This window comes from Molossus molossus, unplaced genomic scaffold (genome assembly GCF_014108415.1).
Source record: "Molossus molossus isolate mMolMol1 unplaced genomic scaffold, mMolMol1.p scaffold_m16_p_6, whole genome shotgun sequence".
Lineage (NCBI taxonomy): Eukaryota > Metazoa > Chordata > Mammalia > Chiroptera > Molossidae > Molossus > Molossus molossus.
In genome coordinates, this window is record NW_023425399.1 from 42222003 (window position 1) to 42241925 (window position 19923).

Sequence of the window (19923 nt, forward strand, 5' to 3'; positions counted from 1 at the left end):
AAAAAAGACCCCCAATAGCCACAGCAATCTTGAAAAAGAAGAACAAAGTTGGAGGGATCACATTACCAGATTTCAGGTTATACTACAAAGCCACTGTAATCAAAACAGCCTGGTAGTGGCACAAGAACAGGCATATGGACTAGTGGAACAGAATAAAGAACCCAGAAATGGACCCAAGGCAATATGCTTAATTAATAGTTGACAAAGGAGGCAAGAGCATACAGTGGAGTAAAGACAGCCTCTTTAATAAATGGGGTTGAGAAAATTGGACAGCTACTTGCAAAAAAATGAAACTATACCATCAACTTACACCATACACAAGAATAAACTCAAAATGGATAAAAGACTTAAATGTGACTCATGAATCCATAAAAATCCTAGAAGAAACTGTAGGCAACAGAATTTTAGATATCATACGCAGCAGAGTTTTCACTGATACATTACCTAAGGCAACAGAAACAAGCAGAAAATGAACACATGGGACTACTTCAAACTCAAAAGCTTCTGCACAGCAAAAGATACAATCATTAAAATGGAAAGGCAACCCACTGTATGGGAGAGCATAACTGCCAATGATATATCAGATAAGGGGTTAATTTCCAACATATATAGAGTGTTCATACAACTCAACAAAAGGAACACAAAGAACCCAATTAAAAAATAGGCAGAGGAACTAAATAGACACCTCTCCAAACAGGACATACAAATGGCTTAGAGACATATGAAGAAATGCTCAACATTATTAATCATCAGAGAGATGCAGATTTAAACAACAATAATGTATCACCTCACACCTGTCAGAATGGCCACCATCAACAAATCATCAAACAACAAGTGTTCGCGAGGGTGTGGAGACAAGGGGACTCTAGTGCACTGCTGGTGGGAATGCAGACTGGTGCATCCACTATGAAAAACAATGTGGTGTTACCTCAAAAAATTAAAAATTGAACTGCTATTTGACCCAGTGATCCCACTTCTAGGAATATACCCTAAGAAGCCTGAAACACCAATCAGAAAGACTATATGTACCCCCATGTTCATACCAGCACTATTTGCAAGAGCTAAGATCTGGAAATAGCCCACATGTCCATCAGTAGACAAATGGATAAAAAAGCTGTGGTACATATACACAATGGAGTACTATGCAGCTATAACAAAGAAAGATCTTTTATCATTTGAGATGACATGGAAGGACCTGGAAAGTATTATCCTAAGCGAAACAAGCCAAACACAGAAAGACAAATATCATATCATCTCACTTATTTGTAGAATATAATGAATATAACAGTCTGAGGAATGGGGTAGTCCCAGAAACGTGGAAGTGGGGTACAGACTGACAATCCCCAGAAGGGGGGTGGTGGGGGAGAGATAAACCAAAGAACTTATATGCATGTGTGCATGAACTATGGACATAGACAACGAGGCTGGGGACAGGGCGGGAAGGGGGGGTCGAGGGGGGAATCAGTGGGGGGAAAAAGGAGAAACATCTGTAATAAAAATAAATTAATTAATAAAAATAAGTTTAAAAAATTCATGTATTAACAAAATGTATCATCAATTATAAAAGCTACTAAAATTTTGATAATCCAACAGTCCATTTTGAAGACTTCGTTTTACCCAGATTTAGAAAATAGGAGCAGCTGTGTCTCTTACCAAGTCCACAGTGGGTTCCAATGGTTATTAAGTGGGTCACATTGAACAAGGCATGCATGTAGACTGATCCTGCTGCAGCAGAGCTCCTGAGGTACCAGCTGGCTGTGCCACGGCACCAGAACTCTCTTTTCATCATGTTTCACTTACAGTCCCCACTGCTGGTCTATGTCTGCTCCTCTCTGCACGAGAACTGGGATCGCTTCATGGTGCTTATTGATCACAGCCACGGTAATAACGGGTCGGCCTTCATTATCACTGCAGTTGGGGTCTGCTCCCTGCAGCATATGGAAAAAGACAAACCTGCCACAATCCTGCACTCAACAGCATCTAACAAACACGAACAAACATCCTCAATCGAACAAAATGTTTTAAATCCAAAGAGAAGAGAATCAGGAACCACAAGACACAACATATAACAAATTTGCCATGTCATTCAGGTGATAAAACTTCTGTTTCCACATCAGAAGGGGCAGGCACCACCCAGACACCCTTTCTTCTTTAGGAAACATGAAGGTCATGTGGGGTCTCACAGGCCAGGGATTCTGTCCACCTTCATGCGTGCTATTTGGACTCATGTGCACTTTACTGCCTATTTTCTTTGCTATTAAAACTAACAACAGGTAACAATTAATGTAAAGATTTGGACTCGTAATTTAACCCATTCCCAACATTTAAAAAAATTAAATGGCCCTTGCCCAGCCTATGTGGCTTAGTGGTTGAGTGTCAACCCATGCACCGAGAGGTCACTGGTTCAAGTCCCAGTCAGGGCACATGCCCAGGTTGTGGGCCAAATCCCCAGTAGGGGGTGAGCAGGAGGAGGCCAATCAATGTTCTCTCTCATCGATGTTTCCATTTCTCTCTCTCCTTCTTCCTTCCTCTCTCTCTAAAATAAAGAAAAAAATTTTTTTTATTAAATGGCCCTGTGATAATCACAATATTGAACAAAACTTCCATCTGAGACAATGAAACATAGGCTGAAACTCAGAGAGAGATTTGCACTCTAGTTGCACTTACTTCATCAAGTAACTGTTCAATCACAGAGACTCTTCCTCCTCCTCTCAGTCCGACTTCCTTCAGCAGGAGTATGTTTTCAGGCTGCAGCATTATAGAATGTGGTCATTTCCACTGCCACAAAATATTTTTACTGTTGAGTCCCACTTGCCCAGGCTCAACCCTCAAGGTAAATGTTTCCACTCCAACGTTAAGTTCTGAGCCCCAGGGACAGGTGAGCATGAGAATAATCGTGTGTGTGCGTGCATGTGTGTGTGTGTGTGTGTGTGTGTGTTGTCTTCAACAGCCAGCAACACCGATAACCCCATCTAATATAAATCTTGCTGGTCTTTGAAACATTGCCTTGATGTACACCACACTCACATTGTTTTATACTATTAAGAACAGGGATGCAATGAGAAATATCACCAAAACCCAGAAACACCACACTAGTTTTACTATGAATATTTCTAGGAAAAGCAACCAGGTGAATCATAAAATTTAGTTTGCATGCTGTATTAAACTGTTTAAAGTTAGCCTAAGTATGACAGTTAGAATACATGCTCAACTGAGGTGTGAGTGAACCAATAAGGTCGACCTCTTACTTGGGGGGGAAAAAAACAACTTTCATCTATCATCAGAAATCTGAAAAATTTTATCTTTTATATGTTCAAAATGCAATTAAATGTATCTTTATATCATTTTTCCTTATACACAAAGGGTTGCAAATGCTGGGTACTGGAAAACTAAAGGGAGCAGTCTAGAAAGCAGGAGACATTACTTTTAGTATGTTCCTGCCACTGGATCCCACCCAGGGGTGACTGTGGGGTAGTACCAGGACCGCCATTCCTCTATTTATAAAGTGGAAGTAATACCACTCCTCCCGGGCTCCCTGGAAAGCCATGAGGATGAGTATACTGGCCCAGGCCTCTAAGCCTTTCAGAAAAAGATGCAGGGTTCACCCTGTGTCCTCCCAGTGAGTAGCTTGGAACAAGGTGCTCTAATCAGTTAAACTCCCCCGTCTTTGGGGGACAGTGCAGTTGCTTATACTTAATTCCATTCCTTATGAAAAAAATGTACTAGAATGCACTAGAATGTCAACTTCAGGAGGTCTGAGATCTTTATGTCTTTTGTTTATTTTCAACATCCAGAACTGTACCTGGAATATATGTGCTTAAAAAATAATCACTGAATGAATGAACAGATGATATAATTTCTGTTACTTATCACCACTAAATGTGAATGAGAAAATAAAGGCATATTACAATGGGGAATTCAGGTCATGTACAGAATAAGTAGGTAGGGTCTCCAAAATAATAAAATTGTTATTAAATTTATGGAACCCTACACTTCTTTTATATTTACTGACAATATTTCAATCTGGGAGAACATATAGAGTACAAGGAAGCAATTACATTTAAAATAATTCTCTGGTATTCTTCCCAAATTTATTAATGTTAATGACACAAGAGGAGAAGCAGAGTCCCTGCCTCCAGAGAAATCACAATGCAAGCTAGGTGGCAGGTATGTGCATCCCTGAGGAAGCCCTAAGGGCCTGGATTAACTGAAGATGGAAGGAATAATTGACACTGTGTCCATCTCCATTACTGGCCAGAGATCAGGCTTGTTGCTAAGTACCTCTCCTCTCAGCTGCAGCCAGAGGACTGACTACAACAGGAGGTAGTGGACAGAGCAAGGATACCCAATGTCTCTTTCTGCAAAGCTCCTGTTGAAATTATTCAAACTCTAACAGCTGTGGAAATTCTGAAAAGATGCCCTCAGTGAATCAGAAATGATGAGGAATCCCAGCGATCGAAAGTAGATGGAATCTAACTGACAGAAAAACTAAGCAAAGAAAAAATCCAGCCCAGCAGGTGTGGCTCAGTGGTTGAGCATCGACCCATGCACCAAGAGGTCGCCAGTTCGATTCCTGGTCAGGGCACATGCCCAGGATGTGGGCCCAATCCCCTGTAGGGAGCATGCAGGAAGCGGTCAATTGATGTTCTCTCTCATCGATGTTTCTCTGTTTCTCTCTCTCTCTCTCTCTCTCTCTCTCTCTCTCTCTCTCTCTCTCTCCTTTTCCTGTCCTCTTTCTCTAAAATCAATAAAGAAAAAAAAATTTTTTTTTTTCAAGAAAAAACCCAGATGAAAATAGCAGGGTATGAGTGTGTTTTCTTTAGGGAACCCTGCAGATGCTCAAAGTTAATCAACAAGGAGGACAGAAGCTGGGTGCAGGCTGAATACACGAGTGTATCATTGGAAGGCTTTATTGTAAACAGCTGAGATGGGTGGTGTTCTCCTCTCTTCCATGCAAGGACAGCAAGCTTTTGCTCTCTGGTTAAACCCTGATAACCATTTTCCAGAGAGTTCATGATATGCCTAGTTAAGGCTTCTCCTAGAAACACTGGGGGCCCAAGAAGGACAGAGCCCTGACCTCTGTGACAGACCCAAGGAAGGGTTTGGAAAGATAGCTCACACCAGAGCACTTCACAGCACCACCCTCACCACCAGAGGAAAGGCCTTCTTACACTGGCAACTTACAGGACCCAAGGCTTTCTCCTGTCCTTTGCCCACACACCCTCCAGGGAAGTCTGCCCCAAGCACGCCTATCCACCCACACAGAGACCCCAGGCCCACATACCCATGCTGAGCACCCATGCCAGGGACTTGTGATTATCAAACTAGCCCTTCATTTGTTAATGTGACCTGACAAACAAGGATCATCACATCTGAGACAAATCAAAAACAAGAATGAGAAAGATGAGCACACAGAACTGACTCCAGAGGAAACAGAGGTGATTCAGGACACTGTTGAGAATTTTTAAATAATTCTAATAATTTTGAGATATTTTAAAGGATTCCAAAAAATAAAAATATACTGTTGTATAAACAAGAAACAGAAAATAGAAAAAATATTCTTCCATTAAAAAAAAATCTGAAAATAAAACATTATATAGGCCAAAGAAGACAGCTGTAAAGACCACAGGATACACATACTGTAAGCTGCTCCTTCTTTTCTTGAAATGTTTTGGTCTTGAAAGTCTTCATCCTCTTGATTTTTTCAGTGGTATCTGAGATGCTCTGGCTGCAGTCACTCACTGGAATGACAAAGAGTTGAGGACCAAGATGCCCCCCCCCACACCAGGTAAAGAGCTAGAGTCTAGCCTTGGCTGGTTTTGCTCAGTGGTTAGAGTGTTGGCCTATGAACCAGGGAGTCCTGGGTTCGATTCCGACCGAGGACGCGTATCTCGGTTGCAGTTTGTTTCCAGTCCAGGTTGGGGTCTTGCAGGTGGCAACCAATCGATGTCTCTCTCACATCAATGTTTCTCTCTCTTTCTCTCTCTTCCTCCCACTTTGTCTGAAGATAAATGTAAAAGTGTCCTTGGGTGAGGATAATAAAAAGAGCTAGAGTCCAGTGCCATGCCCCTCAAGAGGTCAAAAGGATAAAATGGGTTTTGTAGAAAATTCTGTTTGATTAAAGCTGCCAGGAAGGACTCCTGTAGCCACTCTTCTCAGTCCAGGACCAGAGGATGGGAGGGAAGGAGGGGAATAGAAGTGACTACAGTTTGTAGGCCCCAAAGAGCACCCCACCCTCAATGTATCTCCCCGAGCCTGCAAAATACTTCACAAGTCGCACCTCTGCCTTTAGGGAAGCCAGAGGAATAAAATGGCTGGCACATGAAAGTAAGACATGTGGTTGGGCTGGCAAATTTTGCCATCCTTGCAAAGTCAGTGTATTCCTGTTTAATGGCTTTAAAATCAATGGAAGGGCACAACTCACCCAAGCTGGACCTGCTGCCGAATAGGCCATTACCACCCTCGGTGACACTGCTCAGAAAGTGGTCGCTGAAATTCACCGTCTTACTGAGGTCAAGGTTCTGGTCAATAAGAAAATTCAAGCACCATGAATGATGAGGCTGCTGTGTCCTAACAAACTCCCTGCCAACCTGCTCTTCTTTCTGCTCATGACAACTCTGTCCACACAGACAGTCAAGACTGAAACCTGGACATCTTTCCTACAGCTCCCTCACCCACCAGGATGTTTTGTTTATTCAGCCTCTTAAACAGCCCCTCAGTTTGGCCCCTCCTCTTGGTCACTAGAGCCTCAACCTCCCTCCTCACACAGGATCATTACAACAGCCTCCCCACAGGTTCTGGCCAGCCCACCTACCATGTGGCTGCCCCAGTCACCTTTTGTATAAGTAACTGTGTCCTACCTGCTTAAAACCCTTCTGTGCCTTCAAATTAGGGTGGTATAATGGGGAGGCTCAGGCTGTCAAGTTTAAATCCTGGTTCTGTCACTTACTAGAATAGAGACATTGGAAGAAGCAAGATGCTTAACTTCTCTGAGCCTCTCAGTTCCCTCACCTATAAAGTGGAAATATTATGACCTACTCAAAGGGATGTTATGAAAGTAAACTGAGATGAAACAGATGTTTATAAAATGAGGATAGATAATACACAGGCCAGACCTGAAATCCTGTCTCCACTTGGACTGATGCCAGACCTGCCATACCCTCATATGACTGCCAGCTCCTGCCATAGAAAACCACCTGCTACTTCTGAACACTAGAACATGCAGGCTAAGAAAAAAATCAGTGAACTCGGGGATATTTACTCCCCTTCTACTCGATAGATTGCATATTGTAGATGCTATTGGTGCCCATGCAGTTCTCCTTAACTGCTCAGCTGCTGTGTTGGCTGCTAATAGCTCACAGCTGACCCCCTTCTCCAGCCACCACCCTCAGTAGTTGCGTGTTGCCTGGCCCTAGAGGTTATGCCCCTCCCCTCCCTGCCTCAATCAGGGACAACAGATTGTGTGGTGTCATTCACAATCCAGAGCTCCTCATGTATCCGGCTAAAGCTATATATTACTTGTAACCACTTGCTCATTTAGCCCCTTCCCCTGCCTTGTCCCATGTCCTTCACTTCTTTTATCTTGAAGTACCTCCTGACCCAAGCTCTGCTCCAGCCACACAACTGGCATGACATTTCATGCTTTCCTTGGTTTCAAAGCACTTTCATGTGTATTATCCCCTTGGATACACCTAGTCTCCCTTTGAGGTAGGCAGGGTTCATGAATCTATATTAATTTTAAAGACACTGTTAACACCCTGCTGGGCACATGGCCAGGACCTAATAAATGGTAGGTCCTCTCCTTTTCCTTACCTTCTTTATCCATCTTCTCAATCCATTGATTATTATTTTGTATATTTTGACTTCTTGTCCAATGACACTAAAGCTGTCAATATCAATGTTTGTTTGTTACACACTTACAGACTCTGTGCCAATGCCCCAGTCACCATACAAGAGGGTAGGACAAGGGGGACATGCCACAGGATTCGGTTTATTTTTTATAGGCAAATAGGTCACAGTACATATCAGCAAAAACTTTTGTCAGTCTTTTCCCAGAGCAGTTGTATCACAGACCTGCCATCAGATGTCAGTGAGCAGAAATAAGCCTGAGAACCACAGGGCCAATTGGGTGGATGACAATTCCTATTCTCACTGTATCACCATGTGCCTGAACGCTAGCTTCTCTCAGGCTTAGCTCAGGTATGTATCTAATTCTGTAAAACTGTTGGCCTACAGTCAAGTTTCATAATATTTGAAACTTTTCCTTTCTGTGGATTATACAGAAACATTGCAATAAATCATAAACCACAATTTACTAATTCAGTCGATTCCCCAATAAATAACTTCTAAAGGTTTCACTCACCTTATTTGAGACTTGAATATAATTCATCCTGATGCTAACTTCATAGCCATCTTCATGGACAGTAGCAGAAATAAGCTTTTAAAAAAGTAGTAGAGAGGATTCACAGCTGTGGGTATGGAACTCAGTGCCATACAAAGAAAGTCTGAGATGTTACACTGTAAATTTTTGTTGCTGCTGTTAATCCTCACCCAAGGATATTTTTTCATTGATTCTCAGAGAGAGTGGAAAGGAGGGAAGGAGGGAGGGAAGGAGGGAGAGCAGGAGAGAGAGAGAGAGAAACATCAATGTGAGAGGGAGAGAGACATTGATTGGTCGCCTCCCGCACGACCCTGACTGGGGCCAGGGATTGAACCTAGAACCCAGGTATGTGCCCTTGACTGGGAATTGAATCCCAAACCCTTCAGTCCTTGGGCTGACACTCTAACCACTGAGCCAAACAAGCCAGGGCTTAAACTGTAAATTTAATCAAACATTTAATTAACACAAAAGAAGGCAAAAAAGAGAAACAGAAGAGCAAAAACTAGATAAAATAGAATACAAATAAAAAAGGTAGACACAAATCTAGCCATATTTATAATTTCATTAATTATAAATGAACTAAATAAATACTCTAATCAAAGAGCACAGACTGCCAGAATGGATAAGAAAGCAAGATCCAAATTTATACTCTCTATAAGAGACATCCTTTAAGTTTAATCAAGCCATATGGCTGGATGCTATCACCTTGGAAAAGGTGCAGGCCATGTATCACCATTGAGCAGCTTTCTCTGTGAGTAGTGGGAGGGATTTAGATCAAACTAGGGATCAGCAAATGCTTTAAGAATCACAAAAGAAGCCCTGGCCGGTTTGGCTCAGCGTTAGAGCGTCCGCCTGCGGTCCGGAGAGACCCGGGTTCGGTTCCCGCTAAGGGCATGTACCTCGGTTGCAGTTTGTCCCCGGCCCTGGTTGGTCGTGCGGGTGGCAGCCACTCGATGTGTCCCTTTCACATCGATGTTTCCCTCTCTCTCTCTTCCTCTCTCTCCCTCCCACTCTATCTGTACAAAAAATGGAAAAATGTCCTCGGGTGAGGATAAAGAAAAAAAAAAAAAAAGAATCACAAAAGAAATATTTTAGGTTTTGTGGACTGTAGAGTCTCTGTCATGAATACTCAACATTGCCATTGTAATACAAAAGCAGCTAAAGAAAATTAATTAATTAATAGTATAGCTATGATCTCATAAAACATTATTTATAAAACTGGATGGCAGGCTAGAATTGTCCCACAGGCAATAGTTTGCAGACCACAGGATTAGGCCAAAAAATTATAAACCATCAAAATAGATTATCAAAGGAAATCGAGCAATTCTTGACAATGAAATAGTTTCAATGTTGGCCTGTTTAGTGGCAAGAGGAGTAGATAAGCTGACTTTCAAAGTTTCCCTCTAGTCTTGTGACAGAGGAACACGTCTTATTACAAAGAGTCTCTTTACAATGGCAGAGAAAGGGCATGGTGTTTGGGATATGACAACCTACTTCAAATCCTGAATTCCTTGAGACCTAGCAGTCCCAAGAAAGTCACCAAACCTCTCTAAACCAGTTTTCCTGGGTGTCAGGTACAGTTTGCTCTGATTATCTACTGTAGTATAAAAAAATCCCAAATTCAGTGGCATCAAAAAGAAAACAAAAACAAAAAACAACCCATTTTTATCATGTTCATGAAATCATCAGGGCCCAGCAGCAGTGACTTGTCTTTATTTCATATGTGTAAGGCCTCAGATACAAAGGCTCAAACAGCTAGAGGTGACTTCATGTTTGGGAACTGAAATGACCTAGTCTTGTCACTCATTGCCTGGCTCCTGAGTTGTGAAGACTCAAGGACTGAATTCATCTGGAGCTGCAGACTGATGCACCTAATGTGGCCACTCCCTGAGGATTGGGCTTCTCACAGCAGGATGGCTGGGCTCCAAGAAAGAGTTTTGAGGTGAGCATGCCAAGCAAAAGGATGCCACGAGCCTACATGACCACACTATGGGGCTCCCATAGCATCATTTCTGACATACTCTTGTCCAATAGCTACAAGCCCACCCAGATTCAAGGTGAAGGGATATAGACTCCATTTTTTGAAGGGAAGACTGTTGAGGAATCTGTGGCCATGTTTTAAAAACTGCCACAATGGTGATACTTTGCAGGTTTGTTTTGAGAACTAGAGATGATAAACATGATACAGATGTTGAGTGAATTGTTAAATGGTTAAATCTTATAATTACTGTTGTTAATATAGTGTAGGATTTAAGTACACAATTTGGCTGGATTAACCTATTCTGGGCCATTTAGCTCTGACCATCAGGATTTCCATAGCATGTGGCATCTAAAAGCATGGGATGCTCACTTTTACTGTCTTAGGTCAGGTGCCCAGAAGCAGACCCTAAGACAAGACTCATGTGCAAGTGACTTTAAAAGCAGTGCCTGCAGGAGAGAAGAGTAAGCAAGTGTAGAAAGCAGGGCAGGAAAGGAAAAGGAGCCAAGGAAAGTGCAATTTCAAGTGAAGTCGGTGGAGGGTAACTTCAGCCTGATCCCATGGGATACTGTGAAGCGGAAGTACCATTCAGAGTTCACTCACCTTTCCCATCCTGGGTTCGGCAATCAAAGCCCGGAATTCGGGGTTGTTCTGAGCATAAGATCTGAGGTGAGCAGAGATGTGATCCAACTGTTTTCTCCAGTATCCTAAAGAAGAAGAGAAACCCATCCATATGGATTCTTCTGAGTCTAAGACAGAAAATGTTGATGTGGATCATGTATTGTCAGAGAGGTGGTTTTCCTTTGCCAAACTTTGTCATGGTTTTTACTTACTTGAACGTCAGCTACATACTAGAGTAAGTTCCATTTTTGTTCCCAGCTTCTTTTTACACATGATTAATCATAGAATATTCTAGAATCTCAAAAGAGCATATTTTGATTGCTGTATATAAGGTCTTTTTCTTTCACTTTTTAAAAATTATTTTTAAATCTACCATATTGTGATATAACATTAGTAAAATGCACCTATTTAAATGTACAATTTGAGCCCTGGCCAGGTGGGTCAATTGGTTGGAGCTTCATCCTGTACACCAAAGTGTTATGGGTTCAATTTCCTGTCAGGGCATATATCTAGGCTGCAGGATTAATCCCCAGTCAGGGTGCGTATGGGGTGCAACCAATCAATATTTCTCTTTTTCATCGATGTTTCTCTCTCTCAAATCAATAAAAATCATATCCTTGGGTGATGACTAATATATATAAAATGTACAATTTGAGCTTTGGCAAGTATATACATCCTCATCAATATGTAGAACATTTCCATCACTCCTAGAAGTTCCCTTGTGTCCCTTTCCAGTCTGCACAGGGTTTAAAACACACTTGAATTAGTTGCCACCATTTAAATCCTGGGAGATTTTACATGAGTCTAGCTTTCTGGTTTCTCATGTGCAGGTGGGAGATGCAATAGTGCTGGGCCTGCCTTCCCACACAGGCTTGGCTGCTGGGGCCAATGGGCAGCTGCCCTCTTTGGACAGGGCACAGCCTCCAGCTGGCCACAGTTCCTACAGGCCCAGTGGCCTGCCTTTACTTCCCAGTTCTGTCCGGTTGGCACTTGAGTCTGCAACCATGCAATAGATCCCACCTCATCATTTTATAATGAGGAAACTAAAGTCAAGAGCAATTAGGTGGCTTGTTCAAGGTAACCCAATGTGGTTTTGTGGAAAGAGCACATGATTTGGAGTTCAGAAAAGCCTACATTTAAATCCTAAATTTACCATTTGTTAGCTTAGTGAACTTAAGCCAGACACTTACATCTTATTAAGCCTTACTTTCCTTACCTATAAGATGGGACTAAAGAGAAAGTCAAACAAAGACCTGCCAAAAATCACTGTCACCCTAAAATGACAGAGTGTATGGTCAAGGCTTCAATTTCCAAGTAGCAACATCAGAGGCTTCCCAGTAGGACAGTTACAGAGTTCATTAAAACAATCCAGTTAGTCACTAAACAGACAAGTAAATAACAATACAAGTCTGGAGAGCAGGTCAGTACCCAGAGTTGCTACAATATATTTAAAATGTCCAGTGCCCAAAAAATGATTACAAGACATGCAACATCATAGGAAACTCTGATTCGTTCACAAAAGAAAAAGCGGGCCACAGAAACTGACAGCAAGAATGATCAGATGCTGGAGATTTAATGAAAACTTCAAAGTATTAAATGTTCAAAGAACAAAGGGAAACTATGCATGAAGAAGTAAAACAAGCTATAATTATAATTCTTCATAAACACTTCCAAAAAAATAGAAGAGGAGAAAAGGCTATGGACTAATATTATCCTGATACCAAAACCTGTCAAAGACATCACAAGGAAAGAAAACTGAAGACTAATTAATATCTCTTATGAATACAGACACAAAAATCTTCAACAAAATATTAGCAAACAAAACCCAAAAATCTATATAAAAAGAACTATATACAACGACCAAGTGGTATTTATCCAAGGAATGAAACACTGGTTTTACATCTAAAAATTAATTAATGAAAAACACCATCAATGAAATAAAAAGCCAAAACCACATGATCATCTAAATAGACTCAGAGAAAGCATTTGACAAAACCCAATACCCATTCATGATTTAAAAAGAAAACACTAAAAAACAGAAAAAGGAAGGAATTTCCTCCATTTAAGAACGAGCAACTATGAAAAACCCACAGCTAATATCATACTTAATGGTTAATGACTGAATACTTTACCCCAAAATCATGAACAAGACAAGGATTCCTGCTCTTACCACTTCTATTTCACATTGCACTGGAGGTTCTAATCAGGGCAATCAGGTAAGAAAATGAAATAAAAGTCTTCCAGATAGTAAAGTAAGAAGTAAAACCATATTTACAGATGACATAATTTGTATATAGAAGATGCTAGGAAATCTATTAAAGGATTATTACAACTAATTAAAAAGTTCAGCAAAGTTGTAAAATATAATATATACAAAAATACACTTGCAATGAATAATTCAAAAATAAAATTGGAAACATGTTTCTATTGACAATAACATAAAAAACAATAACATACTTAGGAATCTAATATTCATGGATCAAAAGACTTAATACAGGTGACTCTTGAAGAACATGGGGATAGGAGAGCTGATCCTCATGCAGTCAAAAAACACTTGTATAACTTAAGCTGGCCTTTCACATATGCAGCTTCCCAACCATAGACGGAAGATACTATTTTCAATCTATGGTTGGTTAAATCCATGCATGCAAAACTGGGGACATGGAGGGTATATTTGTTGCGGAAAAAAATTCACGTGGAAGTGACCTATACAGTTTAAACCTGTGTTGTTCAACAATCAATTGTATTGTTAAGATGGCAATACTCCCCAAAGTAATCTACAAATTCAGCCCAATCCCTTTCAGAATCTCAGCTGGCTTCTTTGTAGAAATTGACTAGCTAATCCTAAAATTCACATGGACACTCAAGGACCCAGAATAGCCAAATCAATCTTGAAAAAAAGGAATAAAGTTGGAGGACCCACACTTCTCGATTTCAAAACCTGCTACAAAGCAACAGTAATCAAAACACCATGGCTCTGGCATAAGGACAGACATACTGATCAGTGCAATAAAATTAAAGTCCAGAAATAAATCCATATATCTACAGTCAACTGATTTTTTACAAGGGTACTGAGACCATTCGACGGGAAATAATAATTTCTTCAATAAATGGTACTGGGACAACTGAATAATTGCATGCAAAACAATGTAGTTGTACATCATATACAAAAATTAACTCAAAATGGACCTAACCTAAATGTAAAACTATAAAAATCTTAGAAGAAAAGATAGAAGTGAGTATCTGTGACCAGGATTTGGCCATGGAGCCTTAGATATGACACCAAAAACACAAGCAACAAAAGAAAAAATAGATAAAAGTTTGACTGAACATTTAAAAATTTGTGCTTCATAGGACACCATCAAAAGTTAAAAAGTTAAAAGCCAACCTATAGAATGGTAGAAATACTTGCAAATTTTATATCTTATAAGTCTAGTATCCAGAACATATAAAGAACTCTCAAACATCTCAATTACAAAAGACAAACAACCAAATTTAAAAATGGACAAAGGATCTGAGTATTTTCTCCAGAGAAAATATACAATTGGGCCCGGCCAGTGTGGCTCCGTGGTTAAGTGTTGACCCAGGTACCAGGAGGTCGCTGGTTTGATTCCTGGTTGGGGCACATGCCCAGGTTGTGAGTCCAATCCTAAGTAGGGGACAGGCAGGAGGGGGCCAATCAATGTTCTCTCTCATCGATGTTTCTATCTCTCTCTCCCTCTCCCTTCCTCTCTGTCTAAAATCAATAAAGAAAGCAAAATTTTACAGTTTGGCTCAGCAGTTAGAGTATTGGCCTGTGGTCCAGAGAGGCCCGGGTTCGGTTCCCACTAAGGGCGCGTACCTCAGTTGCAGTTTGTCCCCGGCCCTGGTTGGTGGTGTGAGTGGCAACCACTTGATGTGTCCCTTTCACATCGATGTTTCTTTCTCTCTCTCTCTCTTCCTCTCTCTCCCTCCCACTCTATCTGAACAAAAAATGGAAAAATGTCCTCAGGTGAGGATAAAGAAAAAAAAAATTTTTTAAAAAAAAGCAAAAATTTTCAAAAGAGAAAATATACAAATGGCCAAGAAGCACATGAAAGACACTCAGTATCATTAGTCATCAGGGAAATACTAATTAAAACCACTTCACACCTACTAGGATGGTGACAGTGAAAAGATATAAGTGTTGGTAAAGTTGGCAAACCTCTTAACAGTGCTGGTAAGAATGTAAAATACTGCAGCCACTTTGGAAAATAGTCTGGAAGTGCCTCAAAATGTTAAACATAATGTTATCATTTGACCCAGCAATTGTGCTTCTATGTATATACCTAAGAGAAATGAGAATATGTCCACAGAAAAATTTATACGTAAATGTTCACAGCAGTATTATTCATAATAACCAAAAGGTGAACAAAGCTCAAATGTCTATTAGCTGTTAAATGAAGCTACAAAGTATCATAAATCCTTATAATAAATATTATTCAGCTATAAAAAAGAATGAAAACCTAAAGCATGCTAAAATACAAATGAACCTTGAAAAAATTATACTAGATGAAAGAAGCCAGTAACAAAAGACCATATATTATGCTTCCATTTATACAAAATGTCCAGAACAGGTAAATCCATAAACACAGAAAGTAGACCCATAGTTGCCAAGCACCTGGGAGAGGAGATGTGGGGAGTGACTGCCTAAAGAGAACAGGGTTTACTCTGGCATGGTGAAAATGTTCTGGGTATAAAGAGTGCTGATGAATGTATAGTATTGCTAATGTACTAAAGGTTGCTAAATTGTACACTTTAAAATGGTTAAAATGGTGAATTGTTATGTGAATTTTACCAGAATAAAATAAAGAGACAGCCCTGGCCAATTTGGCTCAGCAGTTAGAGCGTTGGTCCGCGGACCAAAGAGACCCAGGTTTGGTACACTAAGAGCACATGCCTTGGTTGCAGTTTGTCTCTGTCCCCAGTTGGGGTTGTGTGGGTGGCAAAGAGTTGATGTGTCTCTCTCACATCAATGTTTATTACTCTCTCTTTCTCCCTTCCTCCATCCCTACCACTCTACCTGAAGATAAATGCAAAAATGTCCTCGGGTGAGGATAAAAAATAAAAAAAAGAGAGAAATAGCAAGCAGCAATAAAAACAGATTAACATTTCTGCCATAATAGTAGAAATCCATGCATGCTATTTAATTTACAATCTAGTCTAGGGGGCTGTAAATCAAAACATCACAGTACTAAAAGTTAAAGGAAGAGCTAGTATTCATTCAAATGAATATTACGAGAAAAAAAATAAAGGAACTTATTTCTTATATAAAAATAAATCTAAAAGAAGAAAAATTGAAATGTTCTTTCAAAGAAAGAGTGAGTTCCCTCCTAACAAGAAAGCATATCTTTCTTCTCACCTCTTCCTGGACTGATGGCTGTGAGGACAGGTTTGTGGTCACTCATTTTCTCCTGCCTCTGCTTATGAGAAGCCATTTCTAGTTCCCTTTTTGCTAGTAGGTTGCCAGATGGGTAGAACAGGCCAGCAGTCTGTGTACCTACATCCTTTTTAGTCTCAAAATCAGGTTTGGGTAAAGGGACATTTAGGGACTTCCAGGCAGATCGGGGCTACAAGAAAGGCAGAAACATAAAATATTAGAATAAAATTTAATTAATCCTTCATATTATTCATAGAAAACAAGTATAGTCTCAAAGTAAAAGTATCTTAAAAAAATAACCTGTATTTTGAACTACAAATGGGTTTCTAGCCCTTGCCTCATCTTCCTTGCTTCTGCCTTTCCCAGCAACTCCCAGCTCCATCTCCTTCGCCATTTACTATGTCAAATTCAGCAAATCAAATGATGTTCCCTGTCCTGCCTAAGGCCTAGAAGATATCTATCCTCTCAGCCCCCGACAATCCAGTAAGACATAGCCTTTACTATCCATGAACACCCAGCTACTGGGTACCAACATTTTCTGAAAAACATTCCCCTGCCTCTGGACCTGAGGACCTAAGAGAACCACCATGTAAAGTTATGTAGGTTGTGCACTGCATCTAAAGGGGTACTATTCACATAGTGGACATAATATATTTGCATACTTATTAGGACAATTTTTCTGGTGGATAGAAAATGTCTTTCTAACAAAATTAGTACATTATAGTCAGTTTCCAACAGATGGTATTCAAGTGTCTTGAGGAAAGAACACATTTGCACCAAGGTGCCATGTAGACTACTGGCAGTCTCAGGATGTATGACCTGATTTGGATTAAGAAGATTATGAATTTTCTAAAAATGAACACAAAGTTACTGAGTGCATGTGCATTCTCTGCAATAATTATCAATTCTTCTAATGAAGAGATAAAAAAAGACCTGAAGTATTTATGTAGCTTAGAGAAATTCATAAAAGGCTAATACAAAGCTGGTGTTTAAGTCCTTCTAAAAATAACCTTGTGAGATTTTCCTCAAACTATATCCAGTTGTTATAAATGGAAAAAGCAATTTTATGTACCTGATCTAATTTTTCTCAAATATACAAGAGCCTTGGGGAAAGTTCTTGGTGTGCTACATAAGAAATTCAAGAGAAGTACTTTCTATCTCATGTATTTTAAATCCACTTCTAAGTGAATTGTATCTATCTATTGCTTTGCAAATGCAATTAGGCTTCAACCTATTACAGATAAGTGCATACATATTTGATTTCTGAAAAAAATCACTTGAGTGTTTAAAACCCAAATTAATTCCACACCTAGTTGAAAAATTATGTGAAAGGTATAAATGTTTTGGTTCCCTTTCTCTGGGTTGATTCAAAAAGTAGAGTACACAACTTCAGTTACAATCTCTTCCCAGGCAGCAGTTCTTACCACAATGGAGGCCTCACCTCAGCAACAGAGCCAGGTTCTCCAGCAGCTACAGCCAGGCTGTTGTCCACACTAAGTTTTGCCAAAGACTTCAGGTAAATACCACAGGAGCCACAGAATCGGGCAGATGGGGGATTGCTGGCCCCACATTTAGGGCAAACAGAGTAGCAGGTAGAAATGCCAGGCTAGAGGACAGAAATATTTTTATATTTTCATGAACATAAGAGTCATAATTTTTCCATATAAATTATTCCCATACCAGTCTTCAATATAGTACATGCCCATACTCTCCAACCCTGCAATTCTACCTTCTAGAATAAATATGTACTTTACCCTACAGATGGACAAGTACACAAAGAAGTGTATTCAAAACCATTCCATAAAGAATTGTGACTTTAGCCCTGGCTGGTTTGGCTCAGCGGTTAGAGCACTGGCCTGCGGTCTGGAGAGACCCGGGTTCAGTTCCCGCTAAGGGCATGTACTTCGGTTGCAGTTTGTCCCCGGCCCTGGTCGGTCGTGTGGGTGGCAGCCACTCGATGTGTCCCTTTCACGTCGATGTTTCTCTCTCTCTCTCTCTCCCTCCCACTCTATCTGTACAAAAATTGCAAAAATGTCCTCGGGTGAGGATAAAAAACAAAAACAAAAACAAAAAAAAAAAAGAATTGTGACTTTAGAGAAAATAACTAGAAACAACCTAAATATCCAGCAAGAGGAAATATGGCCTAAATATATATATATATATATATATATATATATATATATATATATATCATGGTACATACAGAGAGTGGAATATTATGAAGCCACTGAAAAAAAAAGAAAATATATTATATATTACTAGGTGCAAAGAATTAGATCAATTTCATATTAAACTACCAGCTTACTTATTAATGCATTGAATGGCTGAGAGAACAGCTTAAAAACTGGGTAACAATGACTGCTTCTAGGGAGAGGAGCTGTGGGACTGGGATAAGAAGAAAGACTAACCTTTCACACTAAATCTTTTGTATTATTTACATGAAACAGAAATAATTTTTAGTGTTTTATTAAGAAGGTAATTAGACAATTAATTCATTTAAAAAAATATCAACAGTCAACAAATAAGTGAAAAAGTTTAACCTCAAAGAAATGCAAATTATGCCCTGGCCGGTTTGGCTCAGCGGTTGGAGCATCGGCCTGCTGATCAGAGAGTCCCAGGTTTGGTTTCCACTAAGGGCATGTACCAAAAAGAAAAAAAAGAAAAAAGAAATGCAAATTAAAATAGCAATGAAAAGACCAGTCTTAATTTAAGGGAATTGATCTCTGTCTCCAGATTCTTAGGAAAATAAGTGGCAGGACCCAAATACCAAGACGTGATATCTGCAAGGCTGTGAAAGATGGGAGCCTGGCTATTTCTAGGGGTGGTGGTGAGGTGCTCTGCTCAAAGAAGCTCAGTTTTAAAATACCCACCGTGGCTCCACACCAATCACAGAAGCAAGCACCCCGGCGATTCCGGCGACCACATTTGGGACAGGAAATGATCTCCCCTTTCAGAGTGGGCGCAGGAGGGGCTTTATCTCCACTGTACATGGACTGGTGAACACAATGGCATTGACAGGCAGATCAATATTATATTCTCGAGTCTCCCTCCCAGTGCAAAAAAGAAAAAAGTCCCAAACAACACAAGACCTAGAAATAAGGTATTTCTGCCCCAAAGAGGAAAACTATCATAAGCTTCTTCAACTAATACATTTGTACATCCCTGGCCAGTTTGGCTCAGGAATTAGAGCGTCAGTCTGGGGACCGGAGTCTTGGGTTCGATTCCTGGTCAAGGGAACATATTGTATCACAGGTTTGATCCCTGGCCCTGCTAGGGGTTGTGAAGGAGGTGACCAATTGATGTGTCTCTCTCACATCGGTGTTTCTCTCTCTCTCTCTCTCTCTCTCTCTCTCTCTCCTTCCACCCTTCCACTCTAAAGGATCAATGGAAAGATATCCTCAGATGAGAATTAACAATAATAATAATGAATAAATAAATAAGTACAAAGAGCATGCATTCCTTCACAGAAAGTCAATGAAATTGGTGCATCACACAACTTAATAGTCTTCAGTATCTTTAATACCAAAGGTAGCAAGCCTACTATTG

At 40.2% G+C, this 19923-nt stretch overlaps 1 protein-coding gene across 1 annotated transcript in view; it reads right to left on the reverse strand.

The window, feature by feature from the left end:
• The window catches only part of DZANK1 (double zinc ribbon and ankyrin repeat domains 1), a 115089-nt gene that overhangs the window by 27841 nt on the left and 67325 nt on the right, over positions 1 to 19923 (reverse strand). Inside the window, exons 10-18 of the mRNA XM_036245926.1 lie at positions 19248 to 19370; positions 17819 to 17983; positions 16360 to 16567; positions 10962 to 11065; positions 8363 to 8437; positions 6425 to 6521; positions 5641 to 5741; positions 2668 to 2748; positions 1801 to 1928 (exon numbers count right to left, since the gene is read on the reverse strand). Coding sequence (XP_036101819.1) covers positions 1801 to 1928; positions 2668 to 2748; positions 5641 to 5741; positions 6425 to 6521; positions 8363 to 8437; positions 10962 to 11065; positions 16360 to 16567; positions 17819 to 17983; positions 19248 to 19370 — 1082 coding nt within the window. The remainder of the gene's footprint in view (positions 1 to 1800; positions 1929 to 2667; positions 2749 to 5640; positions 5742 to 6424; positions 6522 to 8362; positions 8438 to 10961; positions 11066 to 16359; positions 16568 to 17818; positions 17984 to 19247; positions 19371 to 19923) is intronic.